The sequence below is a fragment of the Chiloscyllium plagiosum genome, unplaced genomic scaffold (assembly GCF_037043375.1).
Source record: "Chiloscyllium plagiosum isolate Xiang-an unplaced genomic scaffold, Cpla_swu_hap1 HiC_scaffold_33, whole genome shotgun sequence".
NCBI lineage: Eukaryota > Metazoa > Chordata > Chondrichthyes > Orectolobiformes > Hemiscylliidae > Chiloscyllium > Chiloscyllium plagiosum.
The window spans coordinates 5,929,710-5,955,589 of record NW_028270171.1 but is presented as its reverse complement, the minus strand read 5'-3'; the positions used below and the strand labels follow the sequence as shown (position 1 = coordinate 5,955,589).

General features: G+C 46.1%; 1 protein-coding gene across 1 annotated transcript; it reads left to right on the top strand.

Moving 5' to 3' along the window:
* Nucleotides 1–1,617: 1,617 nt before the first annotated feature.
* LOC122541965 (achaete-scute homolog 2-like) lies at nt 1,618–15,024 on the top strand. The gene is made up of 2 exons (XM_043679256.2): nt 1,618–2,144; nt 10,806–15,024. Exon 1 carries the CDS (start codon nt 1,669–1,671, stop codon nt 2,137–2,139), a length of 471 nt encoding a protein of 156 aa, XP_043535191.2. The 5' UTR covers nt 1,618–1,668; the 3' UTR covers nt 2,140–2,144; nt 10,806–15,024.
* The last annotated feature ends 10,856 nt before the right edge of the window (nt 15,025–25,880 follow it).

Here is a 25,880-nt window from a genome sequence, read left to right as displayed (position 1 = left end):
TGGTAGTGGTGTCTGGAAGTGGACGCTGATCAATGCTCATGGGCCACTTCAAGCGGTTGTGTGACTACACAGCTTAGAGGGACATTGATCAAGGTCTGGAACCGTTCAAGAAGGTGACTCACTCCATCTTTCCTGATTAGGGATGGGCATTAAATACTGCCCCAACCAAAGACCTCCAGATCCCATGAATGGATAGATGAATGGATGTAGGCAATAGATTAGACATGATTCAAAAGCCTTGAATAAGCAAGCACGTACTACGCAGCCTGTCAGAATTCAACAATTTTCCATCACTCAATCATTCAAATGAACCACTTTGAATTTTAAGGTCAGTAAATTCACATCCTGCTTACTTGATTTCAACCTGGAATGGGACAATTTAAAGATAAAAAATGTGAATCATTTCTTTTCAGGTTAATGCAATCTCAGGAGGAGCTCTCTGCTAAATTAGCGTATCCTTTTCAGCTCCCTCAATAGCAATCTTCTGTTTGGTTTGGCTAATTAATTATACACAGTTCTGAGAACTAGGTTTAAAGTCATTTAAATTAAGGCAGATGTCTTGTTGTGTCTGATTAATTCCCTCCCTAAGGGCATTGTGGGTCTACCTACAGCACATGGACTGCAGCGGTTCAAGAAGGCAGCTCACCCCCACCTTCTCAAGGGGCAACTAGGGACGGGCAATAAATGCTGGGCCCAGCCAGAGACACCCACATCCCACAAATGAATAGTTAAAAAAAGTGAATATTGGTGAATTTCTGCAGTGCATCTCATAGATAGTACACGCTGCTGCTGTGGGTGATGGAGGGAGTGGATGCTTGTGGATGTGGTGCTAATCAGGCAGCTGCTTTGTACTGGATGGTGTCAAGCTTTTTGGAGCTGCACTCATCCAGGCAAGTGGGCAGTATTCCATCACATTCCTGACTTGTGCCCTGTAAATGGTGGACAGGCTTTGAGAAGTCAGGAGGGGAGTTACTCGCCACAGGATTCCCAGCCTCTGACCTGTTTTTGTAACCACTGTATATATTTGGCTGGTTTATTGCGATTCTGATCAATGGTAATCCTCTCCCTGTGATGTTAAAGGAGGGGAATTTAGTGATGGTGATGTCTGGAGGTAAGTGATTAGATTTTCCCTTGTTAGAGATCGCGGGGAATTTTCCACCTGTATCTACAACCATAATGAGCTGTTAGAGATAAAGATACAGGCATCCCCTGCTTTTCGAAAGTTCGCCTTACGCCAGTTTGTTTTCATGTTAGACTGACGTTAGTACCTGTTTTCACTAACTGAAAGAAATCTGAAGAGGATTTTCACTTTTATGAGATAAGGTGAAATTTTTCTCCATGTAAATTAACACTTCTTCGCTCTACGCCATTTCGGCTTATGAAACGTTTCATAGGAACGCTCTCGGATAGCGGGGGAACATCTGAATAGAGAGCATTGGCACCGTGAGAGTTAAAACCAAGTACGTGACTGCAGGCAGGATATTTCTGGTGAAGGGTTCAGACAGAGTGAGAGAGTGAAAGCTGAATGGGATGGGCAGGCTAGGACTGGCTCAATGGGAGGGCGTGGATCCAGGTTGAAAAACAGCTCCCTGCCTCTCCACTGCCTCTCACTCCAGGAAGGGTTCTGCTTTGTTCAGGCAGCACCCGCCGGAGCGGCTGCTCCCCGGAATGCCAATCAGCACAGAGCTGGAGCCAGGGGCGCGTGCCTTGGCAGGACGGAAGGGGAGGGCGAGCCCGGCCGTTCTCTCGCGGGGACCTCGGCGTGCTGCTGACGCTGGTGACCGACGCAACGCGCGCGAGAGGGACCGGGTGCGGCTGGTCAACCTGGGCTTCGCCAACCTGCAGCGGCACGTGCCCCAGAGCCGGGCAGGCAAGAGGATGAGCAAGGTGGACACCCTGAGGTCAGCCAGCAACTACATCCGGGCGCTGGAGCTGCTGCTGAGGGAACCAGGCACTCGAGACTCCCCGCGGTCTACCATCTCAGTGACGGTCAGCGGGTCCCCCTCCGACTCATCCCCCTCTGACTCGCCTCCCTCTGACTCCCCCCTCTCTTCTTACTCCTCGGGGGATACCTCCCAGGACTCCAGCTGCTCTGGGCGGGACCTCGTGGCCTACAAGGAATGGCTGAGGATTGAGTGACCAGGGTAAGTCTTGACCTCCCGAGGTGAGGCCATTTGCGATCATGTTGAATGGCGGAGCAGGCTGGAGGGGCTGAATGGCCTCCTCCTGCCCCTCGTAGTTGGGAGGGTGGTGTTCATGGTGTTCTGGGTTGGGGAATGGTGGGTGGGGGATATTGGTTTCCCCTGGCGGCCCAGAGAAGCTGCCGAGTATGAGGAAATGGTGGTCCACTTACAATCCCAGGAGGCTCCGGGCAGGGATTGCCTCTACATAGCGCCTTTCATTATCTTGCCCAAGTCCTTCTGGAAACGCTTTCTGAGATGCAGTGTGCTGCCCCAATTTGAGCTTGGCCAACGCCCACAAGTACCAACGTGGGAATGAGCGCCTGGTGTGTTTGACAGAATGTTGACTGGGACACCGCAGAGAGTCGCCCTGCTCTGAAATAGCGCTGTGTGATCTTTAACATCCACCTGAGAAGACAGCCAGGGCCTGAGGAAAGGTGCTCCTGGACGCGTCAGCCGGGAATCTGAGATCCAGCCTCTGGACTACTGAGTGAGAGCTGAGAATGTTACCCACTGTTCAAGCAAGAGTCTGTAGTGGCCATCACAGGGAGGCTGTACGAGACTGCTCTGAGATCCTTTGTAGCAGGAAGTTAGAACGGGTGGCATTAGGTATGATTGGTTGCCTCCAACTGTTGCTAAACATGAAATAGGATAGTGATACAAAGTTAAAAATCACACAACAGCAGGTTATAGTCCAACAGGTTTATTTGGAAGCACTACCTTTTGGAGCGCTGCTTCATCAGGTTGTTGCGGAGAATAAGGTTGTAAGATACAGAATTTACAGTGAACGTTTACAGTGTGATGTAACTGAAATGATATATTGAAAAAGACCTGGATTGTTTGTTCAACCTCTCATCTTTTAGAATGATCTGGAGATGCCAGTGTTGGACTGGGGTGTACAAAGTTAAAAATCACACAACACCAGGTTATAGTCCAACAGGTTTAATTGGAAGCGCTAGCTTTCGGAGGTCTGAGGAATGAAGTCAAACATGCTAAAGGTCTTCTTCACCTCTCGGTCTACCTGCGACACAAATTTCAAAGCATTATGTACTTAAACCGCTAAGTGTCTCTGTTCCATAACACTAAGTAGGGCCCTACAATTAATTGCACAAGTCTGTCATTAACTATTTCTGAAATAGCTGTCATTTTTCAATCATCTTTTCTGCTAAATTCCTTTCAGTCCACACCAGCCAACTATGCTATCATTGCTTTTTCATTACCCTTCTAGAGGTGGTTATCACGATCTTGGTTTGGAGACGCCAGTGTTGGACTGGGCTGTACAAAGTTAAAAATCACACAACAGCAGGTTATAGTCCAACAGGTTTATATGGAAGCACTAACTTTCAAAGCGCTGCTCCTTCATCAGGTGGATGTGGAGAATAAGACTGTAAGACACAGAATTTATAGCAAACGTTTACAGTGTGATGTAACTGAAATGATATATTGAAAAAGACCTGGATTGTTTGTTAAGTCTCTCATCTTTTAGAATGACCATGTTGGTTTCAGTTCTTTCATATGTAAATTGCAAAACTTTTTAAAAAAATGTTACATTCTCAAGTAAACTTTAACAATATCTGGGCCAACTTGACACCCATTGTTAAAGTTCGCTTGAGAATGTAACTTTTAAAAAAAGTTTTGCAATTTACATGTGAAAGAACTGAAACCAGCATGGTCATTCTAAAAGATGAGAGACTTAACAAACAATCCAGGTCTTTTTCAATATATCATTTCAGTTACATCACACTGTAAACTTTTGCTATAAATTCTGTGTCTTACAGTCTTATTCTCCACATCCACCTGATGAAGGAGCAGCGCTTTGAAAGTTAATGCTTTCATATAAACCTGTTGGACTATAACCTGCTGTTGTGTGATTTTTAACTTTGTACAGCCCAGTCCAACACTGGCGTCTCCAAACCAAGATCGTGATAATAAGCAGCAGCTCCCATAGGTCAGTTTTCTGTCCTTCCTCCCTGATTGAGTTTGGGAATAAATTATTGCTCCCAATGATAGGAGGCTGCATATCACACACAAAGAATCATAGAAGCCCTACAGTAGGGAAAGAAGACATTTGCTGGAAATGTGTTGCTGGAGAAGCGCAGCAGGTCAGGCAGCATCCAGGGAACAGGAGAATCGACGTTTCGGGCATAAGCCCTTCTTCCAGCAACACATTTCCAGCTCTGATCTCCAGCATCTGCAGACCTCACTTTCTCCTCAAAGAAGACATTTGACCCATCGAGACTGCATCGACCCTCTAGAAGAGCATTTCACCCAGACCAAGCCTCCCCCCTCCCCCCCAATCACTGTAACCCCACATTTCCCATGGCTAACCCACCTAGCCACACAATGGGACATTTAGAGTCAAAGTCATAGAGATGTACAGCACAGAAACAGACCCTTCGGTCCAATCCGTCCATGCCAACCAGCTATCCCAACTCAATTTAGTCCCACCTGCCAGCATCTGGCCCACATCCAAACCCTTCCTATTCATGTACCCATCCAGATGCCTTTTAAATGTTGTAATTGTACCAATTTAGCATGGCCAGTCCATCTAACCTGCACATCTTTGGACATAGACATGGTGAATGTGCAAACCCCACACAGACGGTCACCCAAGGCTGGAATTGAGTCCGGGTCCCTAGCGCTGTGAGGCAGCAGTGCTAACCACTGAGCTACCGTGCCTCCCCAGAGAGGAAAGACTAAGGGAAGAGCTGATAGTTTTCAGAATCATGAGGGCCTGGACAGAGTAAATGAGGGGAAACTATTCCCACTTGTAAAAGGATTGAGAACAAAAGGATGCAGATTTAATTTAATTTGCAAAAGAAGCAAATGCCATAAGGGGCCATCCATTTTTCTTAAGAAATGGAAGTCTGACTGCTATATAAATTAGATTAGATTCCCTACAGTATAGAAACAGGCCCTTCGGCCCAACCAACCCTCTGAAGAGTAATTCACCCAGACCCATTTCCCTCTGTCTAATGCACCTAAGACTATGGGCAATTTAGCATGGCCAATTCACCTGACCCGCATATCTTTGGACTGTGGGAGGAAACCATGACACCCAGAGGAAACCCACGCAGACACGGGAAGAATGTGCAAACTCCACACAGACAGTCAGCCGAGGTTGAAATCAAGCCTGGGACCCTGGTGCTGTGAGGCAGCAGTGCTAACCACTGAGCCACTGTGTGAGAGTTTCACAGCCTGGGGAAAGAAAAAGCCATTTGTAGCTGTGCAAGACAATCTCAAAGCAGTGAGGGGGATATTTGAGACAGAGTAGCTCCAAGTGATGGGAAAAACTGCTTAGCAACTGTCATCGGTTGGAATGAGCTGCAATTTGTGACAAATGTGTAGGTGCAGGGCAGCCACCGACTTGTGAGACAGAGAAAAACTCGCTCTGCTCCTTTGGAGGAAAGGAGAGAAAACCAAGAATGTTTAAAAGCTAACTCAATTTAAAAGGACGTATTTTGATTTTTAAAAAAGCAGCCCTAGCACCACTGGGTCAATTGTTAAAATGAAGAATGGCCACACTTCAGATAACGGTGCGCTCAAAACTGCAAGGAGCTGTGAGGGACAACTCAACCCATTCTTGTGGTCTAGACTTTTGATCTTCTGAATTTTATTCCCCATCTACAGATTTTTCCATTCATAATATCTCTGTCGAGCCACCTGTCTGAAATGTAAATGAGTCGGTGTGCATTTGAGGGTTTTCAAGGGGTATAGTTTTAGTTGCACAGTTGTAGATTCATAATCCTTTCTTTGCAAAAGTTAAAGAGTGTTACCACTGAGCTATTTTCTGTTCACCACAAATCCTGCTGCTGCCAGACAGGCAAATGGGTCAGAGAGTCACAGAGGACTACAGTACAGAAAGAAAAAGGCCCTTCAGCCCATCAAAGCCGACTAAAGAGACCTTGGAATGCAGGTTCATAGTTCCTTGAATGTGGAGACACTGGTAGACAGGATGGTGAAGAAGGCTTTCAGTCTGTTTGCCTTTATTGGTCAGTGCTTTGAGTGCAGGAGTTGGAACATCATGTTGTGGCTGCACAGGGCACTGGTTAGGCCACTTTTGGAATTTTGCATGCTATAGGACTCCCTGCTATAGGAAAGATGTTGTGAAACTTGAAAAGATTTACAAGGATTTTGTATGTAGGTTTGCTCGCTGAGCTGGAAAGTTCACCTACATCCAAAACCTCAACCTGAGTTACAAATCTTCTCAAAAATTTACAAGGATGTTGCCAGGGTTGGAGAGTTTGAGCTACAGGGAGAGGCTGAATTGGCTGGGACTGTTTTCCCTGGAGCATTGGAGGCTGAGGGGTGACCTTACAGAGGTTTATAAAATCATGAGGGGCACAGAAAGGGTAAATAGACAAGGTCTTTTCCCTAGGTTGGGGGAATCCAGAACTAGAGGGCATAGTTTTAAGGAGAGGGGAAAGATTTAAGAGGTACAAGGGACAACTTTTTCACGCAGAGGGTGGTGTGTGTATGGAATGAGTTGCCAGAGGAAGTGGTGGAGTTGGTACAATTACAGCATTTAAAAGGCTGGGTATATGAATAGGAAGGGTTTAGAGGGATATGGGCCAAGTGCTGGCAGGTGGGACCAGATTAATTTAGGATATCTGGTCGGCATGGATGAGTTGGACCGAAGGGTCTGTTTCTGTGCTGTACATCTCTATGACTCTATCAAGTCTGCACTGGTCTGAAAAACACATTCTGATTGCAAAATTGTCACTTTGATGATCTAATTATAATTTTATACATTTTGTGATGCTTTGTGGAATATTGGGGCACAGTTTATTGACGTGGTACATGATTCCTACTTAGGGCATGGCAACTCAATGTGAGAAAATACCGTTTCTCTCAGAGGGTAGTTCAGGTCTGGAGTAAACTTCTTGGAAAGATATAGAGGCAATTTCAATAGAGGCATTGAAGGAGGTTTTGGATGATGATGCGAAGAGAAATCAGGTACAGAGTTGCAGGGATTAAGGCAGGGGAATGAAATTAAGCAAAACAGAAGTTGCTGGAAAAGCTCAGCATGTCTGGCAGCAGCTGTGGAGAGAAATCAGAGTTAACGTTTCGGGACGAGTGAGCCTTTCCCAGTTCTGAGAATTGTTCACTCGGATAGTATTCTGCAGACATGATGGGCTGAAAGGTCTCCTCCTGCACCACAACAATTCTGTGATTCTGGGAATTCGTGTACTCCATTGGCCAATGCATGAAGTCAGTAGTGTAATCAGAGGCTCAGACAGAAGGTGTTGGAGAAACGTTTCAGGTCTGGTAGAGAGTGATGAACAGAGTGAAAGTTTTGAGTTCAGTGACCCTTCATCAGAACACACATGCACAACGCATTCACAGTGTGGGGTTTCCAAAGTCATAAGGAACTAACTTTAGGCTTGTGGTGGAGTATTAAAATACAGAATGTCACTAATCTGGACCAGTCTCAAATCCATTTATTTTAGAATCCAGGATCTCACTTGTGGCTTTGAATTGGTGCCAAGCTATTAGAACGCATTCCATTCTGTGATTTTGAGAAACCTCATACAAACTTCGGGAAGCCACGTGCACATATTCTCAACTTTCACACTCACACAGACCTTCTCGTGACTGGGTGGGCGCAGTTGTCATAGCAACAGCCGAGCAGGAAGTTAGAGCTGGAAGTTGCCGAGAGCAAGATTTAGCAACGACTGTGCCTTCAGTCAGAGGCACAGTCTTTCCCAAGAGATATCAAATCAAGGTCCTGCCTTGAGATATTTGAGAATGATCAAAGGGGAGTACTCCCTGGTTTTTTGGTCCAATGCTTATCCCTTGATCAGTACAATAAAACCTGATGATTTGTCCGCTGTCACCTTGCTGTTTGTGGGATCTTGCTGTAGTTTATATACCACCAAAGATTACTCAATAATAGTATCTATTGTAACAGTATTTCGACGGAATTTGGAAACACCAAATTAAACCACCATGATTCCTTCCCCCTTCATTTCCTATCTGATTCACCTTCAAACCTGCTTTCTGCTGCACTTCCTATATTACAACGGTGACCACCTCCTACAGGTTCCCTTCCACGTCTTTACTGTCCTGATTTGGGAATATATCGCTATTCCTTCACTATTGCCAGGTCAAACTTCTGGAACTCGATAAATGTGAGATATTGCATTTTCAAGTCAAAGAGGTTTACAACATGGAAATAGGCCCTTCAGCCCAACTTGTCCATGCTGGCCCATTTTCACAATTAATCTAGTCCCATTTACCTGCGTTTGGTCCATATCCCTCCATACCTATCCCATCCATGTACCCTGTTCAAATATTTCTTAAATGATGAAATGCCGGAGGCGGCACGGTGGCTCAGTGGTTAGCACTGCTGCCTCACAGCGCCTGGGACCCCGGTTCAATTCCAGCCTCGGGTGACTGTCTGTGTGGAGTTTGCACATTCTCCCTGTGTCTGCGTGGGTTTCCTCCCACAATCCAATGATGTGCAGGTCAGGTGATTGGCCATGCTAAATTATCCAGAGTGTTAGGTGCATTAGTCAGAGGGAGTTGGGTCTGGGTGGGTAACTCTTCGGAGGGTCGGTGTGGACTTGTTGGGCCAAAGGGCCTGTTTTCACACTGTAGGGAATCTAATCTAATCATGAAATTGTAGTACCTCTGGCAATCCATTCCAGACACTCACCACTCTCTGTGTAAAACAATTGTCTCTTTGGCCCCTTTTGTATCTCTCCCCTCTCACCTTAAACCTATGGCCTATTTTGGTAATACAAGCAAGGGCAGGACTTGTACAATAAATGGTAGGGCCCTGGGCAGTATTGAAAATGTGTTGCTGGAAAAGCGCAGCAGGTCAGGCAGCATCCAAGGAACAGGAGAATCGACGTTTCGGGCATGAGCCCTTCTTCAGGAATGGCTTCTGGATGCTACCTGCTGCGCTTTTCCAGCAACACATTTTCAGCTCTGATCTCCAGCATCTGCAGCCTTCACTTTCTCCCTGGGCAGTATTCCAGATCTGAGAGACCTAGGGGTTCAGGTACATAATGCTTTGAAGTTTGGATCTCACGTAGGCAGGGGGGTTAAGAAAGTGTTTAGCACACTTGCCTTCATTGCTCAGACCTTTGAGTATAGGAGTTGGGGATGTCATGTTGAGGTTTTACAGGACGTAGGTGAGGACTCTTCTGGAGTACAGTTCTGGCCTCCCTGTTATAGGAAGGATATTATTAAACTGGAGAGCGAAAAGATATTGCCAGAAATGGAGGGTTTGAGATATAATAATAGACTGGAAAGGCTAGGATTTTTTTCAATGGAGGGTAGATTGAGAGGTGGTCTTATTGACGGTTATAAAATTAGGAAGTGTATAGATAAGGTCAATGATAAGAGTATTTTCCCTAGGGTGGAGGATTTCAAAACTAGGGGGCATATTTTTAAGGTGAGAGGAGAAAGATTTAAAAAGGACATGAGGGACAACTTTTTTACACAGAGAGTGGTTCATGTGTGGAATGAATTGCATGTGGAAGTGGTGGATATGTGTACAGTTACAATATTTAAAAGATTATAGTCCAACAGGTTTATTTGGAAGCACTAGCTTTCGGAGCACTGCTCCTTCATCAGTTGGTTGGGGTGTATAAGATTGTAAGACACAGAATTTATAGCAAAAGTTTACAGTATGATGTAATGAAATTATATATTGAAAAAGACCTGGATTGTTTGTTAAGTCTCTAATCTTTTAGAATGGGCATGTTGGTTTCAGTTCTTTCACATGTAAATGGCAAAACATTTTTAAAACTTAAGTTGTCAAGTGAGCTTTAACAATGGGTGTCATGTCGGCCCAGATAATGCATTTCTGGGCCGACGTGACACCAATTGTTAAAGTTCACTTTGATGACATAACTTTTAAAAAACATTTGCAATTTACATATGAAAGAACTGAAACCAACATGGTCATTCTAAAAGATTAGAGACTTAACAAACAATCCAGGTCTTTTTCAATATATAATTTCATTACATCATACTGTAAACTTTTGCTATAAATTCTGTGTCTTATAATCTTATACACCCCAACCACCTGATGAAAAGCATTTTGAGAAAAAAGGAGGTTTAGAGAGGGGCCACTGACCATGGGGCCAGTGTCGAGGAGTGAACAGAGGGGGACACGGGACTTGGTGTGAGTTAAGCCAAAGGCAGTTGAGTTTAGGATGAGCTCAGGCTTAGAGAGGGGAGTCAGCGATGGCACTCAAAGGAAAGGCCTGATGATATCCCAAAGCCAATGTCAATAGCCAGCTCCCCGAGCACAGTCTATCATTGGGTGCCATCTGAGACCAGGTGCATAAGCCCTTCACCTCTGCATGTCCCTAGATTACTCTGCCCATTCCTTACACTAAACTCGAAGCTACCTTCCTCAGGTAGATACCCCATCTCCAATCTCTACTCACCCTGCAGCGACGAGTGGGAGTGAAGTGGGGGGGGGGGGTGTATCCGCCATTTTGAGATACAAAGGCAGAAGGTCAAAGGAACCTTTGCATTTGACTCCCCAGGAGTCAGGCCCTTTGAGATCAGAGAGCGGGGAAAAGATTTCAAAGTGGAGAAAAGGTGTTGGGGAGAGGAAAGAGAAATTAACCCCCAAACTAATTCACACTTCTCCTTTATTTGCAGGAACGTTGAGTTACCTGGTTGAAGGACTGCTGGAAGGGGAGTGACTGGTCTGTTTTTTTTCATCCCTGTATCTCTGTTTGCTGACAAAGTTCTCCTCTGCATGGGGACTATGCTCACAAAGGACAGGATTTTGATATCTCCAGCTGTCTCTGTCTGCGGACTATGAGCATCTCCATTATTCTGTCTCCATATCTGTCGGCTTCAACTGGACGTTATTTATGTTGGATGTACCATAAATGTACAGGTTTTGTCGCGGTAATTTGGGTGACCGGTCTTCATCCTCATTTAGCGGGAAGTGGGTACTGAGGGATGCCAAGGGCTGGCAAGGGTCAAAGGGCAAGGACGCGTTCCCAGGGCACGCCTGCCACCTCTGCCAAGGGTACCAGTAGGGGGGGACACTGAGGAACATTCCTGTTTAAAAGTCTCGATGGGAGCACTGTGCTTGTATCATGCTGCATGCAATCTCTTGTAAACCGCTGAGGAGGGGGCATTCCCTAAGATATGGACTAAGGCTACACATGTCTGTGAGACCGTCAACTCAGGAAACTGCTCAGTCCGAGACTGTTGTCCCGTCATCTTCCAGCAGCTGACTGTTACATAACGGCCCAGGGACAGGTGTGGAAGAGACACCAGACCATGAGGAAAGTCTTTGCTGTTAGTTGGCACATTGCTGTATTATAGTGCAATAGTCCACCTTTGTGACAGATAAATGCAGCGATCCATTTTTGCACAGCAACAGTCCACAAGGTTGATGGCCAGGATGATTGAGGGGGGAAGGAGGGAGGCACTCAGCTCACTGTTCAGGATCATCTCTGAGATCTTCCATTGTCCCTTCGTACGACCTCACTGCCTGTTGGCCAGATGGTACCTTCCACTGGCTCAAAGAGTAACAAAGTCCAAATGTTCCTGAAACTCACACAGGAAATGCAGGTCAACATTCGCTCGATAATCCTGAGGGAGCACTGCACTGTCGGAGGGTCAGTGCTGAGGGAGTGCCGCACTGTCGGAGGGTCAGTGCTGAGGGAGTGCTGCACTGTCGGAGGGTCAGTGCTGAGGGAGTGCCGCACTGTCGGAGGGTCAGTGCTGAGGGAGTGCTGCACTGTCGGAGGGTCAGTGCTGAGGGAGTGCCGCACTGTCGGAGGGTCAGTGCTGAGGGAGCACTGCACTGTCGGAGAGTCAGTGCTGAGGGAGTGCTGCACTGTCGGAGGGTCAGTGCTGAGGGAGGGCCGCACTGTCGGAGGGTCAGTGCTGAGGGGGTGCCGCACTGTCAGAGGGTCATTGCTGAAGGAGTGCTGCACTGTCAGAGGGTCAGTGTTGAGGGAGTGCCGCACTGTCAGAGGGTCAGTGCTGAGGGAGTGCCGCACTGTCAGAGGGTCAGTGCTGAGGGAGCGGGCATTGTCAGAGGGTGCGTGCTGAGGGAGCGGGTACTGTTGGAGGGTCAGTGCTGAGGAAGTACTGCACTGTCGGAGGATCAGTGCTAAGGGAGTGCCACACTGTTGGAGGATCAGTGCTGAGGGAGTGCCGCACTGTCAGAGGGTCAGTGCTGAGGGAGTGCTGCACTGTTGGAGGATCAGTGCTGAGGGAGTGCCGCACTGTCAGAGGGTCAATGCTGAGGGAGTGCCGCACTGTCGGAGGGTCAGGAATGAGGAAGTGCCACACTGTCAATGGGTCAATGCTGAGGCAGTGCTACACTGTCAGAGGGTCAGGAATGAGGAAGTGCCACACTGTCAGAGGGTCAGTGCTGACGGAGTGCCACACTGTTGGAGGGTCAGTGCTGAGGGAGTGCCGCACTGTCGGAGGGTCAGTGCTGAGGGAGTGCCGCACTGTCGGAGGGTCAGGAATGAGGAAGTGCCACACTGTCAATGGGTCAATGCTGAGGCAGTGCTACACTGTCAGAGGGTCAGGAATGAGGAAGTGCCACACTGTCAGAGGGTCAGTGCTGAGGGAGTGCCACACTGTCAGAGGGTCAGTGCTGAGGGAGTGCCACACTGTCAGGGGGTCAGTGCTGAGGGAGTGCTGCACTGTCAGAGGGTCAGTGCTGAGGGAGCGGGCACTGTCAGACGGTCCGTGCTGAGGGGGCGGGTACTGTCGGAGTGTTAGTGCTGAGGGAGTCTCACTGTGTAAGAGTTGTTCTCTGCCTGGCTCCTCTTGATTGTGAAAGATTGAAGAAGAGTTCCATTTTATTTCTTGTCCAATATTTATCACTCAGCTGAAACAACAAAAGTGGGTGATCTCGTCACCATCATTCTGGCTTTTATGGGAGTTTGCCTTGTACATATTTTCCACTGCTTTGCCTCCAACAGGGACCACCTCTGGCAAATTCACCTCCAATTTGGATCCAGGTCCTGGAACCCATTGCCTGACAGCTCAGTGGGTGTCCCGATACCACCTGGACTGCAGCGGTTCAGGCAGGGGTCAACATCACCACCCTCAGCAGGGGCAATTAGGGATGGGTGAAACATCTCGCCAAACGTAGGAGAAGAAACTTCGAAAAGGTCCTTTGTTTCTGTGAAGAGACCTTGAGATATCCTGAGACACAATTAATAAAAGGCAAGATCTTTCTTTATAAATCACAGATGGTTCCTCACTGAGACTGCACTCAACTGAGAAGGAACTGTTGCATTTTGAGTATCTTATTTTAAACCTTTCGCTTAGACAGGGCCACAGAATGACCAGGGCAGTTTGCAAAGTGAGTGTGGACCTGGGCCTAGCAGGTTTTAGATTACTCTGTCCTGAGGAAGTACATGTACAGATTGGAACGGGGTCAGCCAGGTGGAGTTTATAGAATATGAGTTCCCTGATTGGAGCTGTTAATCTGGGTTGAAGAGGGTGGTGCTGGGAAAATACAGCTGGTCAGGCACCATCCATGGAGCAGTAAGCCCTTCATCAGGAATGTCATCAGGATTGGATCAGATTAACCAGCTGTTAATCTGGTCCAATCAGGGAGCTCTGGCTGACAGATACACACTGGAGTGTCAGGAGTTTTGTTCACTCTGACTCTGTGCTAGCAGGATCAGTATCACATACTATCCATGTGTGAATAAAGGGTAGCTTGGTGGTAGGATATTTCTATCGGGTAAAAGGTTATACCAAGGCCTGGGGTTGGGAGTTAGGGAGAACCCCCTCCACCACTTGCCCCAAAGGGTCCTCCCATGATGCAGATTTGGGGACAGGGTCACATGACATCTGAGGATTTGCCCCAAGAGAGCTTTGGGTGTTCGTTGTTCAGTGGAGCTGTGATATAAGGAGGAGTGTAGCTGAGGAGGACCAGACCAGAATCAGTTGTCAATCCTGGTACAGGATGGGTTACCTTATGAGGAACCATTGGACTGACGGGGCCTGTAGCCTTCAGAGTTTAGGAGAATGAGAGATGATCTTGTTATAAGATCTACATTTCTGAGAGAGCTTGACAAGATGAATGCTGAGAGAGAAGCAGAGAGTGCTGGCGGAACTCAGCAAGTCTGGCAGCTAAATTGCCCATAGTGTTCAGGGATGTGTAGGTTAGGTGTATTAGTCTGGGGTAGATGTAGGGGAATGGGTCTGGGTGGGTTGCTCTTCGGAGGGTCGGTGTGGACTTGTTGGGCCGAAGGGCCTGTTTCCACACTGTAATGGTTCTATATCTATATCAATGATTCTGCATACCTATATCAATTCCTCAACAAACTCTTGATTCCATGACAAGATCAATAATCGGGTCTCTGCATTAATAGTCTAGTGGTGTTACCTCTAGGCATTGGTCTCCCCTTAACGTCATAAATGGTTCTTTGTATTCTTGACTTAACTGACGTGGGCGTACAGTACAAGAGCCTGAGGGTTGAGAGAAAAAGATGTGGAGGTGCCGGTGTTGGACTGGGCTGGACAAAGTCAGAAATCACTCTACAACAGGTTAGAGTCCAACAAGTTTATTTGAAATCAAAAGCTTTCGGAGCGCTGTTCCTACAGCAGGTAAAGTCACTTTACCTGACAAAAGAGCAGCCCTCTGAAAGCTTGTGATTTCAGCGAAACCTGTTGCTCTATAACCCGGTGTCGTGTGACTTCTAACTTTGAGAGAAACAGAAAGTTAATGTTTCAAAACAAGCACCTACCTATTCTAATCCCATTTTCCAACACTTGTTCTAGATTTGATTGTGCTCTGTTCCCTGTTCAGCATTTAGCTGTAAAATTAAACTGTAAAAATTATACCAAACAAATAAGACCTCACATCTCATGTGTTAGTGTTTGTGTGTTAGTGTTCTGTCTGTGTCAGTTTGTGTGTTATTATGTGACTGTGTGTGTTTCTAGTGTGTGTGCTATTATGCATGTGTCTCTGTCTGTGTCAGTTTGTGTGTTAGTGTGCCTATGTGTGACTGTGTGAATCCTAGTGTGTACATTTGTGTGAGTATATACGCATGTGAGTATGTTTGTGTGTATACATTTGTGTGTGTTAGTGTGTACACGTGTGGTGAGTGTGTACAGTGTGTATCCATTTGTGAGTGTGTACATGTGTGTGTGTTAGTGTGTGAACATTTGTGTGTGTGCTAGTGTAGATGTGTGTGTGTTAGTGTGTACATGTTTGTGTGTGTGTTAGTGTGTACGTGTGTGTGTTATTGTGTATATGTTTGGGTGAGTGTGTTCATTTGTACATGCGTGTAAGTCAGTATTTTAGTGAATGTGTGTTAGTGGTGGCTTCTGTGTGTACCTATATGTGAGTGTGAGTCATGTTGCTTTACTGTGATTTTGATGAATTCGGAACTCATCTGTGTGAATACTCCCAGTTTAACAACTTTCGCACATCATCTGTAGTTTCCTGAAGCAAATCTAGTATTAATGGAACTTAAGGTGAGATGTGAAACTCGATGCCTATCCCTCTCAGGTGGATATAAAAGACCTCACACTTACTGTTGGAAGGAGAACAGGGGAGTTCTGACCAATATTAATCTCCCGTTCGATATCACTAGAAACAGTAACAGGTTAGTCCTGTCTATGGGAGTTTCTGTGCTAATGGTGAAGCCTTTGTATTATTACAGCAGTATCTATACCTCAAACATGACTGTGGAAGCTTTGGGGCTTTTTAAAAAAAATCATTCACAGAATGAGGGCGTTGCTGGCTAGGCCAGCATTTATTGCCCATCCCTAATTGCCTAGAGGGTAGTTAAGAATCAACCCCATTGCTGTGGGTGTGGGGTCACATGTACAACAGGCCAGGTAAGGATTGCAAACTTACTTCCCTAAGGGCATTAGTGAACCAGATAGGTTATTCCTGACAACTGATATCAGATTCATTGGTTTGGGGCAGCACGGTGGCTCAGTGGTTAGCACTGTTGCCTCACAGCACCAGGGACCTAGGTTCGATTCCCACCTCGGGCGACTGTCTAGAACAAGGACAAAGAACAAAGAAAATTGACAGCTCAGGCCTTCCAAGACTGAGCCGATCCAAATCTACTGTCTAAACCTGTCGCCCAATTCCTAAGCATCTGTATCCCTCTGCTCCCCACCTACTCATGCATCTGACCAGACACATCTTAAATGAATCTACCATGCCTGCCTCTAGCATGTTCTGCTGGTAACATGTTCCGGATGCCCACCACCTTCTGTGTGAAGTACTGCACATCTGTCTGTGTGCAGTTTGCATATTCTACCTATGTCTGTGTGAGTTTCCTCTGGTTTTCTCCCACAATCCAAAGATGTGCAGTTTAGGCAAATTGGCCATGCTAAATTGCCCATAGTGTTCAGGGATGTGTAGGTTAGGTGTATTAGTCTGGGGTAGATGTAGGGGAATGGGTCTGGGTCGGTTGCTCTTCGGAGGGTTGGTGTGGACTTGTTGGGCCGAAGGGCCTGTTTCCACACCGTAAGGGTTCTATATCTATATCAATAATTCTGCATACCTGTATCAATTCCTCAACAAACTCTTGATTCCATGACAAGATCAATACTAGGGTCTCTGCATTAATAGTCTAGTGGTGTTACCACTAGGCATTGGTCTCCCCTTAACGTCATAAATGGTTCTTTGTATTCTTGACTTGACTGACGTGGGCGTACAGTACAAGAGCAGGAAGGTTATGGTGAATTTGTATAAGATGTTGGTTAGGCCTCAGTTAGAGTATTGTGTACACTTTAGGAAGTTTGTAAATGCGTTGGAGAGAGTGCAGAAGAGGTTTACAAGAGTGTGATGTGAAATATCATTCTTGGGGATAGGCTGGAGAATGTGGGATTGTTTTACTCTGAGGGGAGGAGGTTGTGGGGTTGAAAATCGTGATGCGATCTGTCCAGTGTAAATAGGGAGGAACTGGTCCCACTTGTAAAGGAATAGAGAACCAAAGGACACAGTTGTCAAAAAATTGCGAAGCAAGCAAGTTCTTTTTCACCCAATGAGTGGCCTGGGTTTGGAATGCATTGCCTGGAAGTGAAGTGGAGGCAGGTTCAACTGAGGCCTTTGGATGACTAGTTAAATAGGAATAATGCAAATATGTGGCAATTGGTACTCGGTTGGAATACTCAGATATGATGGGCCAAATGGCCTCCTTCTGTACTCTAACAAACCTGTGCCATATTCCTTTTCTTATAGTTTACACTTTGAGACATTCAAACTGATATGAGGAGGGATCATATTTACTCAGGGCTTTGTGTTTCTGGTTTATTTGCAAATGGGAGTGGGAACAATACAACGTGCCAAACAAACAGGACATGGTGAATCATTCTTCTAGACCTCTGCTGTCTGACATCCTGAATGAAATCATTATCATTCCAGGAAATGGCTCAGATATGACAGAGCAGAGAATTAGTTTTCCATTGCTTTCTGAAACACAGTTTAGTGGCACAGGAAGAAATGGCGATTCCACCTGGAAGTTGCAAAGGGGTACTGATCAGTTAAATCACAGAAATCAGTTAAATCATTCTCAGGATGAGGGCATTGCTGACTAGGCCAGCATCCTTATTTGTCAAGAGGGCAGTTTAAACATAATACTATGGGGGTCTGGGGTCACACATAGGCCAGACCAGGTATGGATGGCAGTTTCCTTTCTCAAAGGGGAAAGAGGTGGGTTTTCCCCCTAACAATAATTTCATGGTCATTATTTAGACTCAATTTGAAGGTGTCGGTGTTGGACTGGGATGTACAAAGTTAAATATCACGCAGCACCAGGTTATAGTCCAACAGGTTTATTTGGAAGCACTACCTTTTGGAGCGCTGCTCCTTCATCAGGTGGTTGTGGAGTGTAAGATTGTGAGACGCAGAATTTATTTTTGCTATAAATTCTGAGTCTTACGATCTTATACTCCACAGCCACCTGATGAAGAAGCAGCACTCCGAAAGCTAGTGCTTCCAAATAAACCTGTTGGACTATAACCTGGTGTTGTGTGATTTTTAACATTATTAGACTCTTAATTCTAGATTGCTATTGGATTCATATTCCACCATCTGCTGTGGCAGGATTCAAACCTAGGTCTCCTAAACACTACCTGGGTCTCTGGATTAACAGTCCAGTGATAATGCCACTAGGCCATCATCACCCCCCTTGGAGTATTTGGTGGGTCATTCACTTCAAACTAAGAAAGATAATACAATCTACATTTTGAATTGTACAGTGCTAGGAAGAGGCAGAAATGTCTAAACGCTGGCAGATAAGTACAAAAAAGCTTTTAAAAAGCTAATAGAATGTTAATATCTAACTCTGTTTCCATGTTTTTATGTTGACAATTGTGCTTGACAAATCTACATTAATTCTTTGAGTCTGTAACTAATATATATGATCCGGGGGTGGGGGGAGGGAGAGAGTGCAGTAGATGTGGTTTATTTGAACTTTCAAAAGGTTTTAACACAGTCTCATGTAAGAGATTAATGTGTAAAGTTAAAGTGCATGGGTTGGAGGTAATGTATTGAGATGGATAGGACTCCAGATATTCACAATGTATATCATTGATTTAGATGAGGGAACTAAATACAATATCTCCAAATATGCAGATGACACAAAGCTGGGTAGGAGGGTGAGCTGTGAGGATGATGCAGAGATGTCACAGTCTGATTTGGACAAGCTGACTGAGTGGGCTAATGTATGGCAGATGCAGAATAATGTGGATTAGTATAAAGTTATCCACTTCGATAGCAAAAACAGGAAGGCAGATTATGATCTAACTGGTCATACATTGAGAGGGTGGGATGGGGTGGGGGGGGGATGTTCAGTGAGACCTAGGTGTCCTTGTGCAGCATTTGCTGTAAATAAACATTGCAAGTATAGTAAACAGCAAAGACATCAAACTGCTTGGTGGTCTTCAATGTGAGAGGATTTGAATACAGGAACAGGGTTGTTTTGCTGCAATTATACAGGACCTTGGTGAGGCCATACCTGGAACACCGTGTGCAGTTTTGGTGTCCTTATCTGAGGAAGGATGTTCTTACTTTAAAAGGAAAATAGCAAAGGTTTCCCACATTGATTCATGGAATGGAAGGGCTAACGTTTGAGATGAGATTGACTCAGCTAGGTTTGTATTCACTGGAGTTAAGAGAAATGAGGGGGATCTCATAGAAACCTATAAAATTCTAACAGGAGTAGATTCAGGTTAGATGTTCCCAGTGGTGGGAGAGCTCAGAACAAGGGGTCATATGTTAAGGATAAGGGGTGAACCTTTTAGGACTGAGATGAGGAGAAATGTCCTCACTCAGAAAGTGGGGAACCTGAGGAATTCTCTGCCTCAGGAAGTGGCTGAGGCCAGAATGTTATGTGTTTTCAAGAAAAAGGTAGATATAACCCTTGTGACGAAAAGGATCAAGGGATTTGGGGGCAGAGATTATGATATTAGCTCAGTCAGCCATGATCATATTGAATGATGGACCATGCTTAAGAGGTTAAATGGCCTCCTCCTGCTCCAGTCTTCAATGGTATGTTTCTAGGATGCAGTGCAGAGCTGAGGGGGTGCTGCATTGTCAGAGGCACTGATTTTCAGATGAGATGCTGAACTGTGTCTCTGTCTGGCCTCTCACATGGCTGTGAGAATGCCTCCAGTCCATGAGTGCATGAGAAGTAAAAGAGCGAATGACCTGCAGTCAGTGTTGTGGTGAGGCAGACTGGGGAGAGTAGACTGCAGCCAAAATGTTCATGAAGGAATTGGACATGGTTCTTTGGATCAAAGGGATCCAAACAAGAATGGGCTGGATGGTCAGCCATGATCACACTGAATAGCGGAGTGGGCTCAGCTGGCTCACTCCTATTTGTCTTGGTTTGATGCTTCTTCCTAGTGTTCTGGCCAACATTAACATGTCTACCACCAACCCCCACCCCTCCTCCATACCCCTCACTCCAAAACCAATCTCCCCAACATTGTGAATTAGACCCTGGGCTGACTCTTCAGAAAATGTATCATGCATCATGCATCAAACCCATCGAGTTTGCACGATTTTGAGTTGAAAGGTCAGACCACACACACAAAACCCCTCCAGGCTTCCATCTTCGGGATGTGATGTCCCCCAGCCCTGCTCAGTTCCGTACAGTGTGTGCAGCCTTCCAGCAAAGTGCTGGTGTTGCAAACAAACTCCAAACCGGAGAAAGATTGTAACGGTCATGGATAAAATCCTGGGGGTGTTGGAAATCTGAAGCACAAACACAAAACACTGGAGAAACTCAGCAGGTCTGGCAGCATCCGTGGAGAGAGAAACAGAGTTAACGCTTCGAGTTAACATCTGAAAACTGTTGTCGTAATGGATCAAGCAATTTGCAGGAAGACTCAGGTCGTCACTGTGGGATCTTGCTGTGTGAAAATTGGTGGACGTGTTTGCCTCCAGAGTGATAAGCTAAGTTCATTCAGACCTTCTGAGAATGTGCAAAGTTCTTTCCAAATGCAAGTTTCTTATTGTTCCACTCTGAGTGAGATCTGTGCAGGTTGAGTTCAATCGGTGCAAGGTTAAAGTGTATTTAATTGTTAATGTGAGTTAGCTCCAGGCACTTTATGCAGAATGCAGAGATATTTTTATGAACAGATCATCCCTCGATGAATAGGTAAGTGCCTCACCCAGTTAACACCCACATGCCCCTCAGAAATGTTCACTACTGTTGGCTAAACATGTGTCACAACCCAAGTGGACAAATCCAATTTCTCAGTTCCTCTTAAAGAGTCATTTATGTACTGGGGCCTGCAAGCTATGAATGTGATTTGTGATGATGCCAGTAATAATCAGCACTTATACCAGCTTGTTAATAGGTCATGTCCAAAAAGAACCGTTAGAGGGTCAGTGCTGAGGGACTGCTGCACTATCAGAGGATCAGTCCTGAGGGAGAGCAGCACTGTCAGAGTATCAGTGCTGAGGGAGTGCCGCACTGTTGGAGGGTCAGTACTGAGGGAGTGCCGCACTGTCGGAGGGCCAGTGCTGAGGGAGTGCTGCACTGTCGGAGAGACAGTGTTGAGGGAGTGCTGCACTGTCGGAGGGTCAATGCTAAGAGAGTGTCGCACTGTCGGAGGGTCAATATTGAGGGAATGCCACACTGTCAGAGGGTCAGTGCTGAGGGAGCAGGCACTGTCGGAGGGTAGGTGTTGAGAGAGCGCCGCATTGTCGGAGGGTCAATGCTGAGGGAGTGTCACACTGTCGGAGGGCCAGTGCTGGGGGAGTGCCGCACTGTCGGACGGTCAGTGCTGAGGGAGCACTGCACTGTCAGAGGGTCAGTGCTGAGGGAGTGCCACACTGTCGGAGGGTCAGTGCTGAGGGAGTGCCACACTGTTGGACGGTCAGTGTTGAGAGAGTGCCGCACTGTCGGAGGTTCAGTGCTGAGGGAGTGCCGCACTGTTGGACGGTCAGTGTTGAGGGAGTGCCGCACTGTTGGACGGTCGGTGTTGAGGGAGTGCCGCACTGTTGGACGGTCAGTGCTGGGGGAGTGCCGCACTGTCGGACGGTCAGTGCTGAGGGAGCACTGCACTGTCAGAGGGTCAGTGCTGAGGGAGTGCCGCACTGTTGGACGGTCAGTGCTGGGGGAGTGCCGCACTGTCGGACGGTCAGTGCTGAGGGAGCACTGCACTGTCAGAGGGTCAGTGCTGAGGGAGTGCCGCACTGTTGGACGGTCAGTGCTGAGGGAGTGCCGCACTGTTGGACGGTCAGTGTTAAGAGAGTGCTGCACAGTCCTATTTGCTTCCACTTACATTGGATCAAGGAGGAGAAGACATAGATTTAAAACAATTAGTGAAAAATGCAATATAAGATCAACCTTTGCACGTTGCAAGTAGTCAAGTTGTGGTATACGCAGCTTCAAAAGGGGCAGGTTCAATCAAAAGTTCAAAAGGGAATTGGAAGGTTATTTGAGAAGAGATGATGTCAAGGTTCTGCAGTAGACTGACACTGAGTGAAGTCCTTGCTGGGAAGGTCTGAATGGCCCAACTCTACAATGCAGCAATTCTGAGATTTTCTGAAGAGCTCTTTTTGGTAATTATTTGGCCCAATTCATTCATTCAGAATCAGACTTTGCTTTCTGGAACATAGGGTGTGAATTATAAACCGAGGGGAAGCCAATCCTTGTTTATCATGGTCTTGTGAAACCACATGTACAAGAACCAATCTGCCACATTGTGGAACAGTCCAACTTAATCATTCCATCAGACAATATCACTGGAGTGACTTACATCATTGAGCGGGAGTTAACTGCTCTGATGCCAAGTATCAAGCATTCCTCAAAGTTTAAACCTTTTTAAAATTTTACATATTTCTATGTCTCTTTTCAATGTTTTTTTTTACATCAATTTTTAAAATTAATTATTTTTTGCAATCAAACTAATCTTCAGCTAAGTCAATTGTTACAGGATCCAGTTTTGGGACTCTCTGCCAATTAACACTATAAAATATAGCAACATAATTAGGCCATTCAGCTCATCAAGTCTGTTCCGCCATTTAATATGTTTCTCAACCCCATTCTACTGCCTCCTCCCCATAACCCTAAACCCTTTACTAATCAAGTATTTAGTATGCTTGCCTTTAATGTTCAGTGCATTGAGTATATGAGTTGGGAGGTCATGTTGCGGCTGTACAGGGCATTGGTTAGGCCACTTTTGAAATACTGCATGTAATTCTGGTCTCCTTCCTATTGGAAGGACGTTGTGAAACTTGAAAAGGTTCTGAAAAGATTTACGAGGATGTTGCCAGGGTTGGAGAGTTTGAGCTACAGAGAGAGGCTGAATAGGTTGGGGCTGTTTTCCCTGGAGCGTCGGAGGCTGAGAGGTGACCTGATAGAGGTTTATAAAAGTATGAGGGACATGGATAGGATAAATAGCCAAGGTCTTTTCCCTGGGGTAGGAGAGTCCAAAACTAGAGGGCATAAGTTAAGGGTGAGAGGGAAAAAATTTAAAAGGGACCTAAGGGGCACCTTTTTCACAGAAAAGTTGGTGCACGTATGGAATGAGCTGCCAGAGGAAGTGATGGAGGCTGGTACAATTACAGCATTTAAAAGGCATTGGGTTGGGTATATGAATAGGAAGGGTTTATAGGGATATGGGCCAAATGCTGGCAAATGGGACTGGATTAAGTTAGTCGGCATGGACTTGTTGGACCAAAGGGTCTGTTTCCATGTTGTATATCTCTATGACTCTATCTCTGTCTTAAGTATACTGAATGACTTAGCCTCCACACCCCTCTGTGGCAATGAGTTCCACAGATTCCCCACCCTCTGGCTGTAGAAATCCCTCCTCATCTCAGTTCTAAAGGGTCATCCCTTCACTCTGAGGCTGTGCCCTCGGGTCCCAGTCTCTCCTACTAGTGGAGACATGTTCTCCATGTCCACTCTACCCAGACCTCTCAGTATTCTGTAAGTTAAACCAGATCCCCCCCTCATCCTTCTAAACTCCATTTAGTACAAACACAGAGTTCCCAACCGCTCCTCATATGACAAGCCTCTTATCTCCAATCTCATTCTTGTAAACCTCATCTGGACCCGCTCCAACAGCAGCACATCCTTCCTTAGATACAGGGCCCAAAACTACTCACAATATTCCAAACGTGGTCTGACCAGAGCCTTACACAGCCTCAGCAGTACATCCCTGCTCTTGTATTCTAGCCCTACTGAAATGAGTGCTATAATTGCATTTGCCTTCCTAACTGTCAACTGCTCCTGCACGTTAACCTGAAGAGAATCCTGAACTAGGATTCCCCAGTCCCTTTGTGCTTCTGATTTCTGAAGCCTTTCCCTGTTTAGAAAATAGTTTATGCCTCTATTCTTCCTGCCAAAGTGCATAACCTCACACCTTCCCACATTGTATTCCATCTATCACTTCAACCTGCCTGTCCTTTTGTGAGGATGTGTATCCTTGGTTGTTTAGTTCCCCTTTGCAGCCACATTTCTGTGATACCCACAACATTGTACCCGCCAATTTAAATCTGTGCTACAAACTCATTTCCCTTGTGTCACATACTGCGTGTCTTTAAATACAACACCTTCACTTCTGCATTGACTGACCCCCTTTCTCATCGTTAAAACGTGTGGTGCTAGAAAAGCACAGCCGGTCAGGCAGCATCCGAGGAGCAGGAGAGTCAGCCTTTCGAGCATAAGCCCTTTATCACATTCCTGATGAAGAGCTTACGCTCGAAACATAGACTCTCCTGCTCCTCGGATGCTGCCTGACCGGCTGTGCTTTTCCAGCACCACACGTTTTGACTCTGATCTCCAGTATCTGCAGTCCTCACTTTCCCCTTCTCATAGTTGTCCCCTCACCTGCTGTGTCTGAAGTTAGATTCTGAACCCTTTCCCATCCATACTCTCTATCTTATTCCTTGTTCTAGAAACTTTCATAACCTCTGCTGAGCCCATCCCCTCCTTTAACTTTTTTCCATAGTTTTCCAATGCAATTGACACCTTCCACCACCAATATTTATTTAAACCCTTATCCACGGCCCTAGTTTATGCAATTTGCTGACACTGGATTCAGCTGAAGCCCTTCCCTTTGGAACAGTTCCCACCTTCCCCAGTCCCGGTGCCAATGTCCCATGAATGCCTGGTGATGGCTAGCATGAGGGAACATAGGTATAAATTGAGGGGTGATAGATATAGGACAGATGTCAGAGGTAGTTTCTTTACTCAGAGCAACTAAGTAGGGGCGCACTGCCTGTAACAGTAGTGGACTTGCCAACTTTAAGGGCATTTAAATGGTGATTGGATAAACATATGGATGAAAATGGAAGAATGTAGCATAGATAGGCTTCAGATTGGTTCCACAGTTCTGCGCAACATCGAAGGCCAAAGGGCCTGTACTGTGTTGTAATAGTCTATGTTTTAATTCAGACCTATTTCTCCAACATCAATCTTTGAGCTTATCTCTTTAATCTTGTTGACCCTGTGCCAATTAGCTTGTGGCTCAGGTAGCAATCAAGCATTTATTGCCTTTTTGGTTTTGCTTCTCATTTTTCTTTATTTAACCCCTAACTTCTCAGTTTCCCCGAGAAGAATCTCTTTCCTCTTTCTCCCAATATCGCTGGTACCTATATGGACCACAACGGCTGGATCTTTCCCCTCCGACTCCAAGGTCCTCTGCAGCCCTGCTCAGATATCCAGAACCCAGGTACCAGATGGGCAACACAACCTTCAGGACTCTTGATCCTGGCCACAGACAACAGAGTCTATTCCCCTTGCTGTACTATCCCCTGTTACAACTGTGTTTCACTTTTCTCTCCTTTATTAAATGGCTCCCTGTACCACAGTGCTGTGGACAGTTTGCTCGTCCTTTCCACAGTCCCCACTCTTATCCACACAGGGGACAAGAATTTCAAACCTGTTCGTCAGGCCCAAGGGCTGAGGCTGCTTCAGCACTACCTCCTGGATCCCTCTACGTGCCTCGCATGTAGTCACAATCTCCTGTCCCTGCCCACTGACCGGATTCAATGTTGTTAATCTAAGCAGTGTGACTGCCTCCTGAAACACAGCGTCCAGGTAACTCTCCCCCTCCCTGGTGTGTCGCAATGTTTGAAGCTCAGACTCCAGCTCATCGACTCTGAGCCAGGGTTCCTCAAGGAACTGATAGTTGCTACAGATGTGGTCACTATCACCCACCATGGAGTCTACCAGCTCCTACAGCATGCAGTTTAGATTAGATTAGATTACATTACATTACAGTGTAGAAACAGGCCCTTCGGCCCAA

What these genes read in the sequence shown, in the direction of transcription:
- LOC122541965 (XM_043679256.2), top strand. Translation starts at nt 1,669, where the DNA reads ATGCCAATCAGCACAGAGCTGGAGCCAGGGGCGCGTGCCTTGGCAGGA.